Source organism: Halichoerus grypus, chromosome 1 (assembly GCF_964656455.1).
Source record: "Halichoerus grypus chromosome 1, mHalGry1.hap1.1, whole genome shotgun sequence".
Lineage (NCBI taxonomy): Eukaryota > Metazoa > Chordata > Mammalia > Carnivora > Phocidae > Halichoerus > Halichoerus grypus.
In genome coordinates, this window is record NC_135712.1 from 177,689,356 (window position 1) to 177,709,628 (window position 20,273).

A 20,273-nucleotide genomic window follows, 5' to 3' on the forward strand; every position below is an offset into this window, starting at 1 on the left:
AAAGAATGAATTTCAATGCAAATGTTTTGCTTGCCATTTCTAATCAAATGCAAGCCTATGTGATTAAACTTCTCTTCCATTCTCAGAGCCCCTAACATCCTTTCAATCAAGTCTTCTGATTAACTCACCGAGTCAATTATGATTGCCTGAAACCAAAGAATTATGTTAAGATAGGTAATCAACAAATATTAGTGTTGATTCTTATACTATGCTTCATAACAAACATGGTGATTCCAGAACTACTAGGATGGTAATCATGTTGGGGATAAAAAGACAATTAACTACCATGTGTCTGATATTATAATAGTAGTGTTCTCTGCTGGTGCATGTTATAATTGTTCTGTGTTGGTTATGGTTTGGCCAACTAGACCAAAACACTTTTTGTTGCTATTAGCCAAGATAAGGTCCTTTTGGGAAGAAAGTTAATAATCTCAGTGGTTTCATGCCACATATCAGTCCTCATAATAATAGCAATTATAATAAAAATAGCAGCTCACACTTACTATGTACCAGGCACAGTTCTTAAGGATGTGAAATATATTAGCTAATTTAAATTTCACAACACCATTGTTGTGAGTTGGTAATATTCTTATTCCCATTTTACAGATGAATAAATTATGGCAAATAAAAGTAATTTCCCCAGGTTACAAAGTGGTAAGTGGTAGAAGCAAGAAGCAAGATCTGAATATATTTGGGCTGTTTTAGAGTCTGCGGTCTTTTTTTTTTTTTTTTTTTGAGAGAGCAAGCAAGCATAAACAGGGGAGGGGAGGGGCAGAGGAAGAGAGAGAGAGAGAATCTTAAGCAGGCTCCACACTCAGTGCAATGTGGGGCTTGATCTCATGACCCTGAGATCATGACCTGAGCCAAAACCAAGAGTCGGACACTTAACTGACTAAGCCATCCAGGCGCTGCCAGAGTCTGTGGTCTTAACAACCACACCACACTGTCTCTATATATCTCAAATTAATTTCTATCTCCATTAAATGCTTCCTAGTACTGTGGCTATTGTTTCTTAAAGGCCCTGCTGTGTGTGTGTGTGTGTGTGTGTGTGTGTGTGTGTATTCTTCATACTAACAAAGTAAAACAGCCTCTTTGAAGGCTTGAGTAGTGTTACAGAACTAGTCATTTTTTTAAGATTTTATTTATTTATTTGAGAGACAGAGAGAGAGCGCGCGCGCACGCACTCCAGTGGGGGGAGGGGCAGAGGGAGAGAACCCCAAGTGGACTCTGCACTGAGTGCAGAGTCCAACTTGGGGCTCGATCCCATGACCCTGAGATCACGACTGGAGCCAAAATCAAGAGCCACTCAACCGACTGAGCCACGCAGGTGCCCCAGAACTAGTCATTCTTACATCACATAGTTATTTATTGTTTGTCCTCTCCAGCATGTCTGCCTTCATCTTCTGACAAGAGTAACTGTCTTTCCTGTGAAAAAAACAAATCTCTGTGGTTCAGATGCTGGGGACCCCTGTTGCCCATGGATGAGAATGTGATTTATTTTTTTAAATTTTATTTATTTATTTGTCAGAGAGAGAACGAGAGCACAAGCAAGGGGAGCGGCAGGCAGAGGGAGATGCAGGCTCCCGCCGAGCAGGGAGCCCGATGCAGGGCTCCATCTCAGGACCCTGGGATCATGACCTGAGCTGAAGGCAGATGCTTAACTGACTGAGCCACCCAGGCATCCTGAGAATGCGATTTAACTTGGGCTAATCAGAGTATCTTATCTTTCTGGCCATAACAGCTGTCCAGGGATGAGCACATGAGCCGTGCAGTGGCAATCACAATATACCCCAGGATTTTTATGACAGTTATTAAGTATCATGCTTTTGTTTTCTCTTATAACAGCTTTACTGAAATATAATTTACATATCAATTCATCCATTTAAAGTGAATGATTGAATGGTTTTTAATATATCACAGAGTTGTGCAACATCATCACAATCTAAGTTTAGAACATTTCCAGCACCTCAAAAAGAAATTCTTTACACATTAGCAGTCAGTCCCTATTCTCCCCAACCTAATTAGCCTTAGGCAAGCACTAATCTATTTTCTATCTCTATAAATAGATTTGCCTATTCAGGACATTTCATATAAATGGAATCATATAATATGTGATTTTTTTTTAAGATTTTATTTATTTATTTATTTGACAGAGAGAGACACTGCGAGAGAGGGAACAGAAGCAGGGGAAGTGGGAGAGGGAGAAGCAGGCTTCCCGCGGAGCAGGGAGCCCGATGCGGGGCTCGATCCTAGGACCCTGAGCCGAAGGCAGATGCTTAACGACTGAGCCACCCAGGTGCCCCAATATGTGATTTTTTGAATGGCTCCTTTCACTTAGCATGTTTTCAAAGCACACCCATACTGTAGTATTTATCAGTACTTCTTTTCTATTTACTGCCAAGTACTATTCCATTTCATGAACATACTATATTTTATTTATCCAGTCAACAGTCAATGGATGTTTGGGCTATATCCATCTTTTAGCTCTTAAGTATAATGCTGCTATGAATATTTGTGTACATATGTTTTCATTTCTCTCCATTATCTAGAAATGGAGTTGTTGAATCATCTGGTAACTCTATGTTTAATCTTTTAGGGGGAAATGGCAGACTGTTTTCCAAAGCAGCTGCACCAGTTTATGTTCTCACCAGCAGTGCACAAGGGTTCCAGTTTGTCCACATCCTTGCCAACATTTGCTATAATGTCTTTTTGATTACAGCCATCTTCATGGTGTGAAGTGGCATCTCAATGTGGTTTTGATTTCATTCCCCTGATGACTAATGATGTTGAGCATCTTTTCATATGTGCATTTCCCCTTTTTATATCTTCTTTGGAGACACGTCTATTCAGATCCTTTGCCCATTTTTTAATTGGGCTATTTATCTTTTTATTATTGAGCTGTAAGAGTTATTTGTATAGTCTAGACACTAGTCCCTTATCAGATATGTGATATCCGAATATTTTCTCCCATTCTGTGGATGTCTGTATACTCTCTTGATGGTATTATTTGAAGCACAAAAGTTTTCAATTTTGATGTAGTCCAAATTATCCAGTTTTTCTTTTGTTGCTTGTGTTTTTAGTATCATATCTAAAAACAAAACAAAAAAACACTCTAATCGAAGATCGTGAAGATTTACTCCTATGTTTTCTTCTAAGGCTTTTACATTTTTAGCTCTTATATTTAAGTCCTTGATCCATTTCAATTAATTTTTGAATATGGTATGAGGTAGGGAATACAACTTCATTCTTTTGCATGTGGATATCCACTTTTTCTGGCACTTCTGTTGAAAAGACTATTCTTTCCCCATTGAATTACTCTGTAACTATGAGGGTTTATTTCTGGACTCAATTCTCTTCCATTGGTCTATATGTCTATCCTTATGCCAGTACTGCATTGGCTTGGTTACTGTACCTTTGTAGTAAATTTTGAAATCAGGAAGTTACAGTCTTCTGGCCTTGTTCACCTTTCCCAAGATTGTTTTGGATATTCTGGGTCCCTTGAATTTTTCTTTCTTTCTTTCTTTTTAATAAAGATTATTTTTTAAGAGCAGTTCCAGATACACAACAAAATTAAGAGAAGGTACAGAGATTTCCCCTATACCCCCTGTCTCTACACATGCATAGTTTCCCCTATTATCAACATCACTCACCAGAATGGTGTACTTCTCACCAACGATGAACCTACATTAACAGCATAATCACCCAAAGTCCATACTGTACTTTAGGGTTCACTTTTGGTGTTGTACATTCTATGGGTTAGGACAAATGCAAAGTTACATATATTCATCATTATAATAGCATATAGAGTACTATCACTACCCTAAAAGTCCTTGGTGGACTGCCTGTTCATCCATTTCCCCAGCTGTCCCCCAACCAGGCAAACATTTTTACTGCTCCATAGCTTTGCCTTTTCCAGAATGTCATATAATTGGAATCATACAGTGCGTAGCTTTCTCAGATTAGCTTCTTTCACTTAGTAATATGCATTTAAGTTTCCTCATGACTTTTCTTGACTTGACAGCTCAATTCTTTTTCAGCACTGAATAACATCCCATTATCTGGATGTGCTACAGTTTTTTTATCCATTCACCTGCTGTGGGACATCTTGGTTGCTTCCAATTATGAATTGGTTGCTCGCAATTATGAATAAAACTGCTATAAACATTCAAGCGCAGGTTATTGTGTGGACATAAGTTTTCAGCTACTTTGGATAAATACCAAGAAGTGCAACTGCTGGGTCCCATGGTAAGGGTAAGTTTCATTTTGTAAGAAACCACCAAAGTAGATCCCAAAGTGGCTGTAGCATTTTGCATTCCCACCAGCAATGCATGAGAGTTCCTGCCGGTCCACACCCTCATCAGCACTTGGTGTTGTCAGTGTTCCAGATTTTGGCCATTCTAATGTGTGTGTAGCGGTATCTCATTACTGTTTTAATTTTCATTTATCTGATGATATATGATATAGAGCATCTTTTCATATGCTTATTTGCCATCTATATGGGGTCTGTAAGGTCTTTGGTCCATTTCTAAATCAGGTTGTTTGTTTATTTTTTTAACTTAATGGCTTTATTATTATTTTTAAAGATTTTATTTATCTATTTATTTATTTGACAGAGAGAGAGAGCATAAGTAGGCTGAGCAGCAGGCAGAGGGTGAGGGAGAAGCAGGCTCCCGGCCGAGCAGGGAGCCTGACGCGGGGCTTGATCCCAGGACCCTGGGATCATGACTTGAGCTGAAGGCAGACCCTTAACTGACTGAGCCACCCAGGCACCCCAGGTTGTGTGTTTCTTATTGTTGAGTTTTATATTTTGGATATTTTGTATAACAGTCTTTGTATATTTTGGATAACAGTCCTTTTGTATATTTTGTATATCTGTATACAAAATATTTTGTATATTTTGTATATTTTGGTTTGTATATTTTGGATAACAGTCCTTTACCAAAAATGTCTCCTGCAAATATTTTCTTCCAGTCTATAGCTTGTCTTCCCATTCTCTTGATAATGTCTTTCAGGGAGCAGAAGTTTTAAAATTTAACGAAGTCCAGCTTATAAATTCTTTCTTTCAAGGATCATGTCTTTGGTGTTATATCTAAAAAGCCATCACCATACCCAAGGCCATCTAGGTTTTCTCCTATGTTATCTTCCAGGAGTTTTATAGTTTTGCATTTTATATTTCAATATCTGATCCATTTTGAGTTAATTTTTGTGAAGTGTGTAAGATCTGCATCTATATTTATTATTTTGGATATCCAGTTGTTCTAGCACCATTTGTTGAAGAGACTATCTTTGTTCCACCATATTGCTCCTTTGTCAAAGAACAGTTGACTATACTTATGGGGTCTATTTATAAGCTCTCTATTCTGTTCCATTGATTATTTGTCTATTCTTTTGCCTATACCACTCCGTTTTGATCACTATAGCTTTAGAATAAGTCTTGAAGTTGGGTAGCATCAATCAACCAACTTTGTTCTTCTCCTTCAATATTGTATTGGCTACTCTGAGTCTTTTGCCATATGAACTTTAAAATCAGTTTGTTGTCATCCGTAAGATAACTCGGTGAGATTTTGATTGGGATTGAATCTATAAATCAATTTGGGAAGGAGTGATATCTTGATAATATTGAGTATGCCTATCCTATTAAGATCCTAAAGCTTACTTTTAAAGATCCATTAAGTATGAAATTAGCTGTAGGGTTTTTTGTAGATAGTTTTTATCAAGTTCATAAAGTTCCCTTTAATTCCTAGTTTACTGACAATTTTTTATCATGAATAAATGTTGGATATTGTCAAATGTTTTTTTTTTCTGCATCTATTTATAAGATCACATGATTTTCCTCTTTTAGCCTGATGATGTGATGGGCTACACCAATTTACTTCTTAATGCTGAACTATCCTTGCATACCTGGGATAAGTCCCACTTGGTCATGGTGTATAATTCTTTGTATGCTTTTTAAAAATTTGATTTGCTAATATTTTGTTGAGGATTTTTGCATCTATGTTAACAAGAGCTATTAGTCTGTAGTTTTCTTATTATGTCTGTCTGATTTTGCATTAGAGGAATGGTGGCCTCACAGAATGAGTTAGGAAGTATTCCTTCTCCGTCTATCCTCTTAAAGAGATTATAGAGAACTGGTATAACTTCATCCTTAAATGTTTGACAGAATTCACCAACCTGTCTGGACTTGGTGTTTTTTGTTTGTAAGGTTATTAATTACTGATTCAATTTTTGAAAATTCCTTTTTTTAAAAAAGATTTATTTATTTCAGAGAGAGAGAGAGAGAATGCATGCACATCAGCAGAGGGAGAGAATCTCCAAGCAGACTCCCCACTGAGTGCAGAGCCCAATGCAGGCCCAATCCCAGAACACATGAGATCATGACCTGAGATGAAACCAAGAGTTAGACACTCAACTGAATGATCCACCCAGGCATCCCTGATTCAATTTCTTTAATAGACATAAGCCTGTTCAGATCATCTTTTTTTCTTGTGTGACTTTTGACAGTTTGTGTCTTTCAAGGAGCTGATACATTTCATTTAACTTATCAAATTTGTGGTCTTGGAGATGTTAGTACTTTTTAAATTATACTTTTAATGCTCATCAAAAGGAATCTGTAGTAATGATGTCCCCTCTTTCATTTCTAATATTAGTAATTTGTGTCCTCTCTGCTTTTTATTTAATTAGCCTGACTAGAAGCTTACTGATAAAGGTAAAGTATTCAGTCTTTTACCATTAAGAACGATGCTAATTGTAAGGTTTTTGTAGATGCCCTTCATCAGGTTGAGAATGTTCTCTTCTATTCCTAGGGTTGAATGTTTTTATCACAAAAGTGTATTAGATTTTGTCAAATTTGTTTCTGCATCTATTGAGATGTTCATGACATCTTTAATCTGTTTATATAGTACATTACATCAGTTGATTTTAACATGTTAAACCAACTTTGTGTTCCTGGGAAAAATTCCACTTGGTAATGGTGTAAAATCCTTTTTTGAGTTGCTGGATTCTATACAGTAGTATTTGTTGAGGATTTTTCCATCTACATTCATGAGTAATTGCTCTGTAGTTTTCTTTTCTTGTGATGTCACTGTATGGTTTTGGTAACAGGTTAATATGTGGCCTAATAAATAATTGGGAAATATTCCCTTCTTTTCTGTTTTTTTAATTAATTTTTAAGAGAGGGAGAGAGAGGCAGGGGAGGGGCGAGGGAGAGGGAAAAAGAGAATCTTAAGCAGGTTCCACACCTAACACAGATCTCATGACCCTGAGATCATGACCTGAGCTGAAATTAAGAGACGCTTAACGAATAAGCCACCAGGCACATCTCTGGTTTTTTTTTTTTTTTTAAAGAGATTGGAAAGAACTGGTATTAATTCTTTAAATGTTTGGTAAAACTCACCAATGAAGCCATCTAGTCCTGAACTTTTCTTCAAGGGTTTTAAAAAAATTACTAATTCAAAGTTGTCCATTTAGTCTAATTACCATTCAGTTATTTAGAGTATTGCTTTACAATTCTTTTTATATCACTAATGCTGGTATTCATCTTCCCTCTTTCATTCCTGCCTCTAGTAATTTGAGTCTTCTTTTTCTCTCTTGCTCAGTCTAGCTAGAGGTCTGTCAGGTTTTTTTTTTTTTTAAGATTTTATTTATTCATTTATTTGAGAGAGAGAGAGAGAGCACATGAGAGTGGGGAGGGTCAGAGGGACAAGCAGACTCCCCGCTGAGCAGGGAGCCCGATGCAGGACTCGATCCTGGGACTCCAGGATCATGACCTGAGCCGAAGGCAGTCGCTTAACCAACTGAGCCACCCAGGCGCCCTGTCAGGTTTTTTTTAAAGAAGATTTTATTTATTTATTTGAGAGAAAGAGAGCATGAGTGGGGGGAAGGGCAGAGGGAGAGTGAGAAGCAGACTCCTCACTGAGCTGGGAGCCCGATGTGGGGATTGATCCCAGAACCCTGAGATCATGACCTGAGCCAAAAGCAGACGCTTAACTGACTGAGCCACCTAGGTGCCCCTGTCAATTTTGTTGATATTTTCAAATAATCAACTTTCAGGCCTGTGATTATCCTCTATTCTTTTTCTATTCTCTACTTCATTATTTTTTACTCCAATCTTTACTAGTTCCTTCCTTGTTCTTGCTTGGATTTAGTTTGTCCTTCCTTTTAAAGTGTCTCAGGCATAAAGTTAAGTTACTGATTTAGAATCTTTCCTCATTGGTAAAGTAGCAGTTTACAACTATAAATTTCAATCTAAGTACTGCCTTGGCTGCTCTCATAAGTTTTGGTATACATATTTTCATTTTTGTTTATCTCAAAGTATTTTCTTGGTTTTGTTTGTTTGTTTGTTTTTAAGTAGGTCCAACTCATGACGCTGAGATCAAGACCTGAGGCTGAAATCAAGAGTTGGACACTCAATCAACTGAGCCATCCAGGCACCCCTCCATATCTCAAAATATTTTCTAATGTCTTCTGTAACTTCTTCTTTGACCTACTGGTTATCTAGGAGTGTGTTGTTTAATTTCCACCTATCTGTGAGCTGCCCAAATTTCTTTCTGTTATTGACTTCTAATGTCATTCCATTATGGTCAGAGAACATACCCTGCATGACTTCAATCCTTTTAAATTCACTGAGGCTTGTTTTATGGCCTAACATATGGTCTATCCCAGGAATGTTCCATATGCACTCAGAAGAATGTGTGTTCCACTGGTGTTGAGTGGAGTGTTCTATAGATGTCTGTTGGTCCAGTTGGTTTAAAGTGTTATTCAAGTCTATTTCCTTGTTGATGATCTACCTATTGTTTAACCCATTATTGAATGTGGGGCATTAAAGTCTCCCATTATTATTGATGGATTGCCTATTTCTCTCTCCAATTCTGTCAGTTTGGGCTTCATGTATTTGGGGGCTCTGTTGTTAGATGCATATATATTTATAATTGTTGTATCTTCTTTATGGATAACATTTTTAGCATTTAATGTGCCTGTTTTTCTCTAATAATTTTTTTCAGTTCTATTTTATCTGATATTAGTATAGCCACTCCAGCTTTCTTGTGTTGCTGCTTGATTGACATCTTTTTCCATCTTTTTGCTTCCAACCTATTTGTATCTTTGAAACCTAAGGTATGTCTTCTATAGATAGCACATATTTGGATTATATTTTTTTTATCAACTATTTCTGGCAATTTCTGCCTTTTGATTGGATTGTTTTATCCATTCTCATCTAATGTTGTTGATGTAGTTGAATTTATGTCTGTCATTTTCCTTTCTGTTTTCAATATGTCTCATGTTTTTTGTTCTTCTGCTCTTCCTTTGCTGCTTTCTTTTGCAGTGAGTGGATATTTTCTAATGTGCCATTTTAATTTAGTGATTTGTTCTCACCATATTTTTCCTCAGCAGTTGTTCCTGGGCTTACCATATATGTCTTATTAAAATACACTTCAGGGGCACCTGGGTGGCTCAGTTGGTTAAACGTCTGCCTTCGGCTCACGTCATGATCCCAGGGTCCTGGGATCAAGCCCTGCATTGGGCTCCTTGCTCCACGGGGAGCCTGCTTCTCCCTCTCCCTCTGCCTGCCACTCCCCCTGCTTGTGTTCACTCATTCTCTCTCTCTGTCAAATAAATAAAATAAAATACACTTCAGATTTATACTAACTTAATTCCAATGAGATATACAAATGTTAATCCTATACAGCTCTATTCTCTTGTCTCCATTTTGTGATGTCATTGTTATACATATTACATCTATACATGTTACAAATCCAATAATATATTGTTAAAATTGCTACTTTGTGTAATTGTATGTGTTTTAAAGAAGCTGAGAGGAAGGAGAGCAAGGATATATTTATGGAGTTTGTTATATTAACATTCTTCTACCATTTCTGGTTTTCTTTATTTGTGCCTGTGGATTTGAATTACTATCTGGTATCATTGTCTTATTCCACACAACTTTCTTCGACTCCAACCTCCTTTGTGCTATTATTGTTAAATATATTACATTTCTATGTTACAGTCCCAACAATACAGTTATATACATATTGTCTTATAAAATTGTTTTTAAAATCAATTAAGAGAGTAAAGGATAAGAAATATTCATCATAGGGGTGCCTGGCTGGCTCAGTCGGTAGGGCATGGGACTCTTGATCTCGGGGTTCTGAGTTCAAGCCCCACACTGGGTATAGAGGTTACTTAAAAATAAAATCTGAAGGGGTGCCTGGATAGCTCAGTCAGTTGAGTATCTGACTCTTGATTTTGGCTCAGGTCGTGATCTCGGGGTCATGAGATCAAGCCCCGTGTCAGGCTCTGTGCTCAGCACTGAGTCTGCTTGAGATTCTCTCTGTTTCTCTCTCTCTGCCCCTCCCCGTGCTTGTGCTCTCTAAATAAATAAATAAATGATAAATAAATAAATAAAATCTTAAAAAATAAAATGAAATAAAAAAAGAAATATTCATTATAATGTTTTCTATACAATTGCCTTTATTCATGCTCTTCATTAAAATGTGATTTTGAATTACTGTCTGGAGTCATTTGCTTTCAGCCTAAAGAACTTCCTTAGTATTGCTTATAAGGCAGTTCTGCTAGCAACAAATTATCTCAGTTTTCTTTACTGGGAATGACTTGATTTCACCTTTATTTTCCCCCTGCAAAAAAGCTTTATTGTTTCCATTTCATCCATAGCTTGGGAGAGGGCCCCAGGGTGGTTAAAAAGCTGCCTAGTGGTTGCAGGAAGAGGCCCAGGCATAAACCTGGCATGAGGGGGATGCCAGAGGGGTCCCTCAAAGGCTGCTGGGCTTCAGAGGGCTCTTAGTCATGCTTGAGGGTGAGCCTTTTGAATAGATACTTGCCCAGCCCAGCTTGGGGGCCAGGTTAGACAAGTCCTTGCCCAAATTCTTGATGAGTGTCACCTCCTCAACTAGGAAGTGGTTCTCCAGGAAGTCACAGAGATGGGGGTCTGTGTGGGCAGAACCCATGGCATACAGATCCAAAAGGGCCTGGTTCAGGTTCTTCTCTAGAACCAGGGGGGCTTCCTTGGCATCCAGGGTTTTATCCCACTCATCTTGTGATGGCTTCTGCAAGTCCTGGAAGAGGGCGTGGCTGCCACACTGGTTTTTCATCTTGAAGAGACGCTCAGTGCCCTCATTTCTCCTTAGCCAACTAGTGGAAGAAGGGGCCCACGTGCTCCAGAGCCACGTCTTCACAGTGGAAATAAAGGCCCAGAGAGAGGTAGGTGTAGGAGGCCAGCAGATGCGTGCTGATCAGGCAGCTGACAGCAGCCTCCACCTCTGTGGAATAACTGACAAATCTGGGAGCTCATGGTTGGTTGGTAATAAGGAGCGAAGCTCAAAATAGGGTATTGGCTGGTCCCAGAGACAAAGGGTGGCAGAGAAGATGGCTCTGAAGGTTGTGACCAGAAAAAAGGTTGGAGGGTGGTCAGAAGGTGAAGGGATGACCCTGGTTCTGTTCCCTCCAAACACTGTTGAAGCAAGAGACAGATCTGCAGGACTGCTGGATGCACTGCCTATTCTACCTTCATTTTTAAAATAGTTTTGCTATGGGGCTCCTGGGTGGCTCAGTCAGTTAAGTGTCTGCCTTCAGCTCAGGTCATGATCCCAGGGTCCCAGGATCGAGTCCCACATCAGGCTCCTTGCTCAGCGGGGAACCTGTTCCTCCCTCTACCTGCCACTCTGCCTACTTGCCTCTTTCCCTGTGTGTGTCAAATAAATAAATAAATAAAATCTTAAAAAAAATAAAAGAGTTTTGCTAGATATAAGATTTTGGGTAGACAGTTTTCCCCCACCTTTTGGCACTTCAAATATGTCATCCCATGGCCTTCTGCCCTCCACAGTATCTAACGAGAAATTTACTGTTAATCTTAATGGAGTTCCCTTGTATATAACAAGTTGTTTTTCTCTTGCTACTTTTAAAACTTTATCTCTGCTTTCAGGATTTTTTACTATGATTTATCTGCATGTGGCTCTCTTTGAGTTTATCTTAGAGTTCTTTGAACTTTGATGTGTACATTGTTTTTCATCAAATTTGCAAGTTTTCAACCATTATTTCTTCAAATAGCTTTTTCTATTCCTTTCTCTCTCTGCTCTCCTTCTGGTGCTCCCATCACGCATATGCTGGTGTGTTTGACGTGGTGCACATTTCTCTCAGTCTCAGTTCAATTTTATTCATTATTTTTCCCTATTCCTTGGACTGAGTAAACTTTATTGATTTATCTTCAAATTTACCAATTCTTTCTATTTTAATTTCAAATCTGCTGTGAGCTCCTTTAATGATTTTTCATTAATCATTATACCTTTTAACTCCAGAATTTCCACCTAGCTCTTTTTAAAAATAATTTTCATCTCTTTATTGATATTCTTAATTTCATGAAACACTGTCATCATATCTTACTTTACTTCTTTTTTTAATTTAAATTCAATTAGCCAACATATAGTACATCATTAGTTTCAGATGTAGTGTTCAATAATTCATCAGTTGTGTATAACACCCAGTGCTCATCACATCATGAGCCCTCCTTAATTAATTTACTTCTTTAAGCATGGTTTCCTTTTGTTGCTTCAATGTATTTATAATGGCTGCTTTGAAGTTTTTTTCTTTTGTGTGTGTGTGTGTACATATGTGTTAGACTGCTTTTAATTACACAGCTGGGGAGGGGTGGGGGCCTGTGTGGTGGTAGTGCCCCTACCCTCCTGGTCAGACCCTCAGGGACCAGACCAGTGCCCACAGGTCCTGAGCCCACACCAGCAGACCCCCAGGGCTGTACTGTGTCCCCCAGGGATGAGACCCCAGCAAGTGAGCATGGCGAGGCCTGGCCTCCAAAAGGGTGAAGTCTTTTTCTATTAAATCTGACATCTGGGTCCTATCACAGGCATCTTCCATTGCTTGCATTTTTTCCTGTGAATGAGTCACACTTTCCAGTTTCTTTGAATGCCTCATACTTTTTTGATGAAAAAATTTGGATAATATATTTAACATGTTAATAAATGACAGCACAATAATATAGTTTAGGATATGTTAAATAATATATTTTAGCAACTCCAACCTACAGGGCTTATTGATGTTGTTTGCTCATTTATTTGTTTAGCATCTTGCCTGGACTATTTTAGTGAAGTCCCTTTCACCCACTGCTTGCAACCTATGATGTTCCTCAGTGGGTGCGGCCTTGGGCATGAAGTGACAGTGGTTTTATCACCTATCTTTGACTCTCTAATCTTTCTGTTAAACTGTCTGTTGCTGTTGGTATTATGCCCAGCTATTAGCTTCCACTAATTGCCAGCTGATTGCTCTATTGTTTTTGAGGCACAAATTGCTCCTTCACCTGATACAATGAAATTTAGGCTCATTTGTAGGATTAATTTTTAAGGCCAGTCTTTGAACATTGTTCTGCCACCAAGAGGGCACTTTTTATCTGTCTCTTTCCCTGATTCTCCCTTATAAACTAACCAGCCTATATTTTAGTTTGTTGCTCTCATGAAGCTACCAGCTTCCTCTCAATTATGAAGCCCCAGAACCTTGTCCACAATTACCTGGAACTTAAACTCTGTGATACAGAGATGAGAACTGCTGATGATCTGCTCCTCCTAAGGCAATACCATATCCCTCAACCGGGAGCTCGGGAGAAAAGGATCCCTGTATTCTGGACTGAATTATCTAGAGCTGACTTTCCATCATGCTGAGTTGGAAGGGGAAATGGAGGGAGTAGGTTGTGGTTCAAATGTCACAGATTCTCCCTCTTTTTTACCAAGTTTTAGTGTATCAGGGGAAAAAAAACCCAGTATGTCTGACTCCATGCTACTTCTATTTCCCTTGCTTCTGCTTTAGCCCTGCTTGTATGTAGGCACGTTAATCATCGGAGAAATTTTGCTAACAGCTAAGATTTGCAAAAACTGTTTTCTACCCAAAATCTACCTCACCCAAGGAGGTAAGGAAGCACATAAGAAATGACTATGTTATGCTTAACATTTACAAGAATGACATGACCAGATTCTCGTACACAAAGATCAATTGACCAAGGACAAACCAGTTTTATGACCTCCCTCAGATAACTACAGACATCAGTTACCTTCTGACTCCAACCCCCTCTTACTTCCCCCCTTTGCTAACATAAAAGAAGCTTGAATTTCATGCCAAGGGGAGATGGTTGTTTAGGACAACAGTCTGTATCTCCTTGGTTTGCTGGCTTTCCAGATAAAGTCATTTTTCTTACCCCAACATCTTGCCTCTAGACTTGTGGGCCTGTCATGCAGTGAGCAGAACAAGCTTGGACTTGGTTACATTAGTAGACTTTCTTGAATAATCTCTTTCCTCATTTGCTTAGGCCCTCAGCACAATGTCCAAAGATTCTAGATAATTGCTTTAAAAATAATTTTCACCAGGGTTGCCTGGGTGGCTCAGTTGGTTAAGTGTTCGACTCTTGGTTTCAGCTCAGGCCATGATCTCAGGATCGTGAGACTGAGACCCATATCAGGCTCACGCTCAGCATGAAGTCTGCTTGAGAGTCTTTCCCTCTCCTCCCTCCCCCTCTGTTCTTCCCCCACTCATGCTCTCTCTCAAATAAATAAATAAATAAATAAATAAATAAAATCTTTAAAAGAAACAATTTTCACCAGTTATGCCTGTCTCACTGGGGAGCATTTCCACAGAGCTCTTCTGCCACCATTTTGGAAGTAGCCACCCTTCCTGCTCTTTTTTCTGCTAAACTAAGCTTCTAGAATTTGTATCTCAGGTTGCTTCAAGCCAACATTATGCTCCTGGAGTGAGCCTTGCAAGGAACTGAGGGAGAGACACACAGAGCCGAGGTGACATCATGGGAGTCCCTGGATCAGCCCTACACTTGGAATCATCTGGACTTCACGGTCAGAAAAGCCAAAAAATTTCCTTCTTTCCTTAGCTAGTTAGAGTTGAGTTTTTTACATGTAACTAAGAGTTGTAACTAATATCCTGAATGTCAAACCTTTAATAGTGTGGGAGTAAATGATAAGGATTATGGAAAGCTTGTTCAACAAAACTGGTATCTAGGGTAATTTGAGCTTTTTGATAGCTCATTTTGTCCCAATAATTTATGGTCTCTTGATGCTTAATGAAATACAGAGACATCACTTATGGTGATTCTAATAGATGCTCCTCTTAATAAGGATTTTTAATATGTTCATATACATCTGTCAATAGTTGTTGCCATCCAAAGGGTTGGTTCCAAGGAAGACTCAATGTTGACTGCTAATGCTGAGTTATAATGTTAATAATAGTACAGAGGCCTGACCTTAATTATAGAAAGTTCTTATAAGTTAGATAACTTCTCTTTTCCATTAGCCTGCAGCTGACTCATTAGAATATCTCTTGTAAGCATATAGTTTTCCAAATATTGGAACTAGTTACAAACCTCTTTAACAAACTACAAGTGGAAAAAGGGAAGATTAAATATTGTTACTATTTTTTTTTAATATTTATTTTATTTATTGGGAGGGAGGGGCAGAAGGTGAAGGAGAGATAGTCCCACACTGAGTGCAGAGCCCGATGTGGGGCTCGATCTCACGACCCTGAGATCACCACCTGAGCTGAAGCCAAGAGTTAGCACTTAACTGACTGTGCCACCCAGGCACTCCTATATATTGTTATTCTTGATGTGATGTAGAAAATCTAGGTAATCTAAGATTTTTATTTATTTGGCATGATACTCCTTTGGAATATTAAAGAATGTGTCGAGTCTGTTAGAAATATAGATATATCCAGAGAATTCAGGAAGAATGTATAGGTCAAGGCTGTAAGCAATTTTATCCTACTTCTCATGACAATATTCTTCACTAACTCCTTCCTCTGAGATAGATGCTTATGGCAAGTGTTGGGAGCAGGAAAGACATCAGACATTTTTATAATCTTGGAATTTATGGGGGGATGGGTTAGCCTGGTGATGGGTATTAAAGAGGGCATGTTCTGCATGGAGCACTGGGTGTTATACGCAAACAATGAATCATGGAACACTACATCAAAAACTAATGATGTAATGTATGGTGATTAACATAACATAATAAAATTAAAAAAACAAAGAAAAAGGAAACAAAAAACAAACAAACAAAAAATTCGTTTAAAAAGGCCTTTCTCCCTGGATGAGACTTACAGAGCACCTTAACCTAATGTATATTTCCACATACTGGGTGCTGCTTGCCAATAAAGTCTCTGAAGATTCTGCAATTCAGTGATCTCTGTCATGTTTGGAGTATCTCTAGGATCCCCAGAAAACTACAATTAGTGGTTTTTGGAATCAAGGAGGCAGAGTGTGTAACAAAAATGTATAGATCCATAAAAAAATCTCGCTAATTCCAATTAAATGGAAGAGAGTTGATGTGAATTCATGACAATTATTTTTACAATAGTGAAAGCTTTATGGCTGTTACTAAAGAAAAAGAAAAAAGTACTCTAGGATAAATTTTAATGAACAGATTTGATTTATTTGTAATTGGCAGATTGTTTTAAATACTTTAAGCTTCTGAGTTACCTGAGAGCAGTATGCATCTTAGAGAGCTTACAAGCCACCTGCAGTTTACTTTGCACTAATAATGGTCCTGCTCTTTGGAACATTATTCACAGAAATAGAAAATTAAATATCCACTGGTTTCTAGGACTTCATAATTCATGAATTGGTAGAATCTGAGTTCCACTAATTGTACTGGAGATCTAATAAGCTTGAGTTGCAGACTTGCACTCTGATCTTATTCTGATAGTAAAATCTTATGTGAGAAGGGTTTTTTTTTTTTTCTACAGGCTTGGGGTAGATGATACCCTCTCAGAATATGGGTGAGATTATGGTTCTCAATCGATCGACCTACCACTTGCTAGAATGTTTGCATTTTGGGATCTCCATCTTCACTCTGCTGCCTCAGCAATACATTTGATTTGGTTTTACAGAGATGAATTTCAAGGAAAACATCACCTAGACTTTATTTCAAATTACTCTGAGCATCAATACATTCTACTGATGCCCACAAATGCTGTGTTCATAATCTGCTGTTATGATATATGACTCGGAGAAGGTAAATGTCCTGTCAACCACAATCTCTCTTTATTATTTTTAAGGAGGGCTAGTTTCCATTATCAAAAGCAGATAAGGAATGCCAGCACTCATTTGTCATTCAAAATGGAACGCTTACTTAGCTGGGAATGAATGAAAACCATCACGTGGAAGGTTTGTTTTTTTAATAGTGGTGATAAAGTCACAACTCAAGGTCAGGGGAAAATTCAAATGCGGTTCCACTGGGTTGCTTATATTTTTTGCACAGGTTGGAAAGACAATTTTCCAATAGTAACTTTGGTTTTTGAATACATTTTTCCCCCTAAAACAGAGACAGGAAGAAGAAACCTGACATTTTTTCTCATCTTCTGAAATGGTAATTAGTTTTTATATCTTCCACCTACAGATTTTCGTTCCAGTTTGAGGTAGTCTGTCCTTACCCACACTTTTATGCAATGAATCCCATCTCAGATGATGGTCTGTGGCGTGTGACAAACAGGTCATTTAACGAATGAGTAAACCTGTGCAGATAGGTACCAAGAGTACAGTCAGGCTGAGCTCAGTCTTCTCATAGGTTCTGGGTAGGAAATGTTAAAAGGGCCACTTGCCATTTAGGGTTTGATGGTAAGACTTCTCCACATGGCCATCTCCCAGGCACCTCAAAATCAAAATATGACCCAAGTTAAGCGCATCTCATCCCATGAAAACTGGTCATCCTCCTGTCTTTTCCATCTCTCCAAAGACCATCATCCGTTGAGTATGATGAACCATAACAAACTGCCTTTTGTCATAGCTCACAATAGCTGATTATTGGCAATTTCAAACAGATTAGCCTTACTGGTTGTCCAGGTCAGAGACCTGGGTGAAATCCTTCTCACCTCACTCCCCTTCAACTCTTACAAGCTAGTCGTGAGGACTGGTAAATTCTCTTTCTCAGGCAGGTTCTGAATCCATTTTTAAGGCATTCAACATAGCTCAAATCATCACTAATTGGCCTAGTGATTCCACTGTCCACACTGCAATGAACTAGGGCGTACTCTTTAAAACACAAGCCAGATCAGCCCACTTGCATAACAGAAAGCAGTCAATGGCTTCTCAAAGTCCTTAACACAAAGACCAGACAATCCAACCCCTGCGGACCTCGTTAATCCCATGTCATCCTATTTTCTGGTTACTCTACCTTCTTGCAGTTTCTCAAGCATGCTCCTTTCCAACTCAGGCCTTTGAACATATTGTTCCATCTGCTTGGTACCCTCTTCTCTCTCATTACCAACCAGGCCCTTATCACTCAGTGATCCCTGCTTCTTCTGCGTTCATGCCTCAGCATAAATGCCATGTACCAAAAGATCCTTCTATGACCTCTCACTGACCAGTATGGAACTCCAAATTACATATATCCATGAGACTTCAACACAGATCATACTTCCAATTACCTGTTCAATGCTAGGCTCAAACTCTAAAGGAGCAAGGCTGTGGCCGACTCATTTGCCGCCATATTGCTATCACTAACCCAGGGCCTAGAACCTAATGGGCACTGGGTAAACGTTTGCTGAAGGTACAGATCACTCACAAATGTCAAGACTGCAATTGACAAGTCAAAGCTGCCATCTTTGCTCCATGATATTCCAGTCTTGATATATCTTCAGTGATTTTTCTATTTAGGATTTTTAAAAAGGTAACAAATATATTTAACTAAAAAATTCAAAACTGAGAGGCTGAACTGGAACTCTGGACCTCTTTTGAATTATTCCCTAGCATCTGGCAATGGTTATGGTTATAAGAGAAGTAATAATAATCAAAGCTAACATTTATTGAGAGCCAACTATGTGCCAAGCTTCTGGAGGAACATGAGGCCTAGTGAAGGTGGGGGGATTTACTGAGGTTCACACAGCTAGTAAAGGTAGAACCAAAGTCACAAAGACCCATAATCCAAGACATGCTTTGGATGCTCTCAGTCCCTCAATCTTTGGGACAGACAACTTCTTGAACACAAGAATCCTCTATACCTGGAAGACTAAGAGAATCAATTACAGAATCCAAGAGAAACACATTCTCAGCTCTAAGTAAAATGTCTTTAAACACACACCAGTTAATTTCACCATGTTTCCAAGAACAATTCTCTCCTGAGCAGCATCTTATTAAAAGCTCGTGTTCCTACCGGAAGAAAGAGTCTCTGAGCAGCACAGGGTTTGAATAATTTCTTCCATTCCTGAGGGTTTCCAACCGAAAACGTGATGGGGTAGATTCTGTGCTCAAACTTCTTTGTATATGAGTCAGGCCACTGTCGTAACTGAAAAACAAGGAAGACAAGGGGAGGGTGATTAGGCCCCAGAGAAATGGAAAACACCTGAAGCTCCTGGATGTTCAAATGGAAATTATTCAGGCGACCTACATAGAAAGTCTAACTTCACCACCATGATTAATGCTCAATGAATGAAAGACTATGGCTAGGATGAAAAAAAAATAACATCTAGAGTTGTCAAACATGTTAGGAGACTGGCACATAAACACTACAAGGGGAGTACAAATTTGAATAAACTTCCAAGAGGGCAATTTGGAAATTGAGAACAACCAACCCCAAAAGATAAAGGCACAAGACTTTCAACAAAGCCTTGTTTGTAATTAAAAAAAAAACAACCCTTGAGAACAAACCAAATGCTCAATAATTAGGAATTGAGAAAATTAATTATGATAGAACTATACAACAGACTATTGTAACAAACTAAAGTTAGATCTATATGTGCTAACAAGGAAAAATGTTCATTATAAATAACATTTTATTATAAAATTTATATAATTTTAAATAAATAAATTTATTATAAAATTTATTATAAATGAAAATGTTTATTATTAAAAATAAAAAGCAAAATGCAAAAAAATTCTATGTTTCTGTCTTAAAGGGAAAATATATGCATGTATATTTTATACGGAGAGAAAAATCTGGACAGATAGACACTAAACTTTTTTTTTTTTTTAAGATTTTATTCATTTATTTGACAGAGAGAGAGAGCACAAGTATGGGGAGCGGCAGGCAGAGGGAGAGGGAGAAGCAGACTCCCTGCTGAGCAGGGAGCCCAACGTGGGGCTCAATCCCAGGACCCCGAGACCATGACCCAAGCTGAAAGCAGATGCTTAACCAACTGAGCCACCCAGGCGTCCCCGACACTAAACTGTTAAAAGTGGACACCTGTGGAGGCGGTGGTGGTGGTGGTTTCATTTTCTAAGTTTCTATTTCTGTGTTCTTTTTTTTTTTTCAAGATTTTATTTA

General features: G+C 38.5%; 1 protein-coding gene across 2 annotated transcripts in view; it reads right to left on the reverse strand.

Moving 5' to 3' along the window:
- GXYLT2 (glucoside xylosyltransferase 2) overlaps positions 1–20,273 on the reverse strand; it is a 97,263-nt gene that overhangs the window by 47,681 nt on the left and 29,309 nt on the right. For both annotated transcript variants that reach the window (XM_036111877.2, XM_078075984.1), the window contains exon 3: positions 19,164–19,295. In XM_036111877.2, the coding sequence (XP_035967770.2) occupies positions 19,164–19,295 (132 nt within the window). The remainder of the gene's footprint in view (positions 1–19,163; positions 19,296–20,273) is intronic.